Raw genomic sequence first — 1835 nt, forward strand, 5'->3', positions numbered from 1 at the left:
CTAGTGTGGAGGCTCCAGGGTGAGAGCCCTCTCCTAGTGTGGAGGCTACAGTGTGAGAGCCCTCTGCTAATGTGGAGGCTGCAGTGTGAGAGCCCTCTGCTAGTGTGGAGGCTGCAGTGTGTGAGCCCTCTCCTACTGTGGAGGCTGCAGTGTGAGAGCCCTCTCCTAGTGTGGAGGCTGCTGGGTAAGATCCTTCTCCTAGTGTGGAGGCTGCAGTGTGAGAGCCCTCTCCTAGTGTGGAGGCTGCAGTGTGTGAGCCCTCTCCTAGTGTGAAGGCTCCACGGTAAGAGCCCTCTCCTAGTGTGGAGGCTGCAGTGTGAGAGCCCTCTCCTAGTGTGGAGGCTGCTGGGTAAGATCCTTCTCCTAGTGTGGAGGCTGCACTGTGCCAAAACTTGCACGCTTGCAAGCATGAACGCATAAAATGGGGACTATTCGTGCAAGTATCTTAGAAGCAAGTTTTTCCCTCAATGGGCATTTGGGCTGCACCATCTCCAAGGTTTCTTCCAACACTAAGAAACTCTAGTTCTATAATCATAAGTTAGCCTAAATGGCCTTGTTAGCAGTAGTATACACTATATGCATCCAGCTCTTCACAGCATTCCTGTTGTTTTTCCTCCTTCCTCTACCTTCAACTCTGCCTGACCGGAGTAACCCCCAAACACATTTTCCAAATAATTCACCTCTGAAAAGAAGTTACCGTTCTGCTGAAGACTCACCCCAGTTTCTGCAGGTGACATTGTGGATTCTTGGCTTTTTCACACAAAATTTCTACTCCTGCGTCTCCCAGAGCATTCTCCCCCACGTAGAGCCTGGTCAGGGAATGGTTGGTGCTCAGTACGGACGCCAGATCCTGACAACATGCTGATGTGAGGCAGCAGCTGACCAGCCTTGCAGAAAGATGGCAGAACAAGAGTCACACCTCTCACCCACGCTCCCCCATGAGCAAGGAGGCACCTGTACCTGCCACGGCCTCTGTTCCCATTTACACGTGGACAGGGGTGGACTCAAGCTCTGTGTGCACTTCTGATTTCCTTTTCATTTGGTGGAATAACAAGTGAGCATTCTCCAAGCTCGTGCCAATACTACATCTTCCCAGCTCCCTACCTTCAGTTTGATTGCGGTAAAACACGTGTAAAACAAAATTTACCATTTTAACCATTTTTCAGTGTACAATTCAACGGCCTTCAGCCTTCAATGACCACCACCATCCACATCCAGAACTCCTTTCAACTTGCAAAACAGAAACTCTATAACCCTTAAATGACGTCTTCCCATTACGCCTCCTCCCGGTCCCTGGCAACCACCTTTCTTTCTGTCTATGAATCTGACCACTCTCAGTACCCCTGTAAGGACAATCACAGAGTATTTGCCCTTTGGAGTCTAGCTCATCTGACTTAGCATGATGTCCTCATGGCTCATCCATGCTGTAGTGTGTTCTAGAATTCCTTTGAAGCCGTGTGTATGTTTATAACACTTTTCAAAATCCATTTAACCACTGAAGGTCGTTTGGGTTATTTCCACCTTTGGCAACTGTTAATAGTGCTGCTATGGACACGGGTGTACAAGTAACACGTTTCAGTTCCTGCTTTCAACGCTTTTGCGGATATATGCAGAGGTGGAAATGCTGGCTCAACTTGTAATTCTATATTTGATTTGTTAGGAATTGCTGTGCTGTTCTCCAACATGGCTGCACCATTTACACTCCCACCAGCAATGCTGGATGATCTGTTTCCCCACATCCTCGCCAGTACTTATGGTCCTCCAGTTTTTGTTTTCTTTTTTTTTTTTTTTTTTTTTTTTTTTTTTTTTTTTTTTTTTTTTTTTTTTTTTTTTTT

General features: G+C 46.9%; 1 protein-coding gene across 6 annotated transcripts in view; it reads right to left on the minus strand.

Moving 5' to 3' along the window:
• The window catches only part of NLRP3 (NLR family pyrin domain containing 3), a 29958-nt gene that overhangs the window by 13003 nt on the left and 15120 nt on the right, over positions 1–1835 (minus strand). For 4 of the 6 annotated variants that reach the window (XM_017545347.2, XM_037744565.1, XM_017545345.2 and 1 more), the window contains one exon: positions 717–887. The exons of the other annotated variants lie outside the window; for them this stretch is intronic. In XM_017545347.2, coding sequence (XP_017400836.1) covers positions 717–887 — 171 coding nt within the window. The remainder of the gene's footprint in view (positions 1–716; positions 888–1835) is intronic. 6 annotated transcript variants of the gene reach the window in all.

This window comes from Cebus imitator, unplaced genomic scaffold (genome assembly GCF_001604975.1).
Source record: "Cebus imitator isolate Cc_AM_T3 unplaced genomic scaffold, Cebus_imitator-1.0 Scaffold179, whole genome shotgun sequence".
Taxonomy (NCBI): Eukaryota; Metazoa; Chordata; class Mammalia; order Primates; family Cebidae; genus Cebus; species Cebus imitator.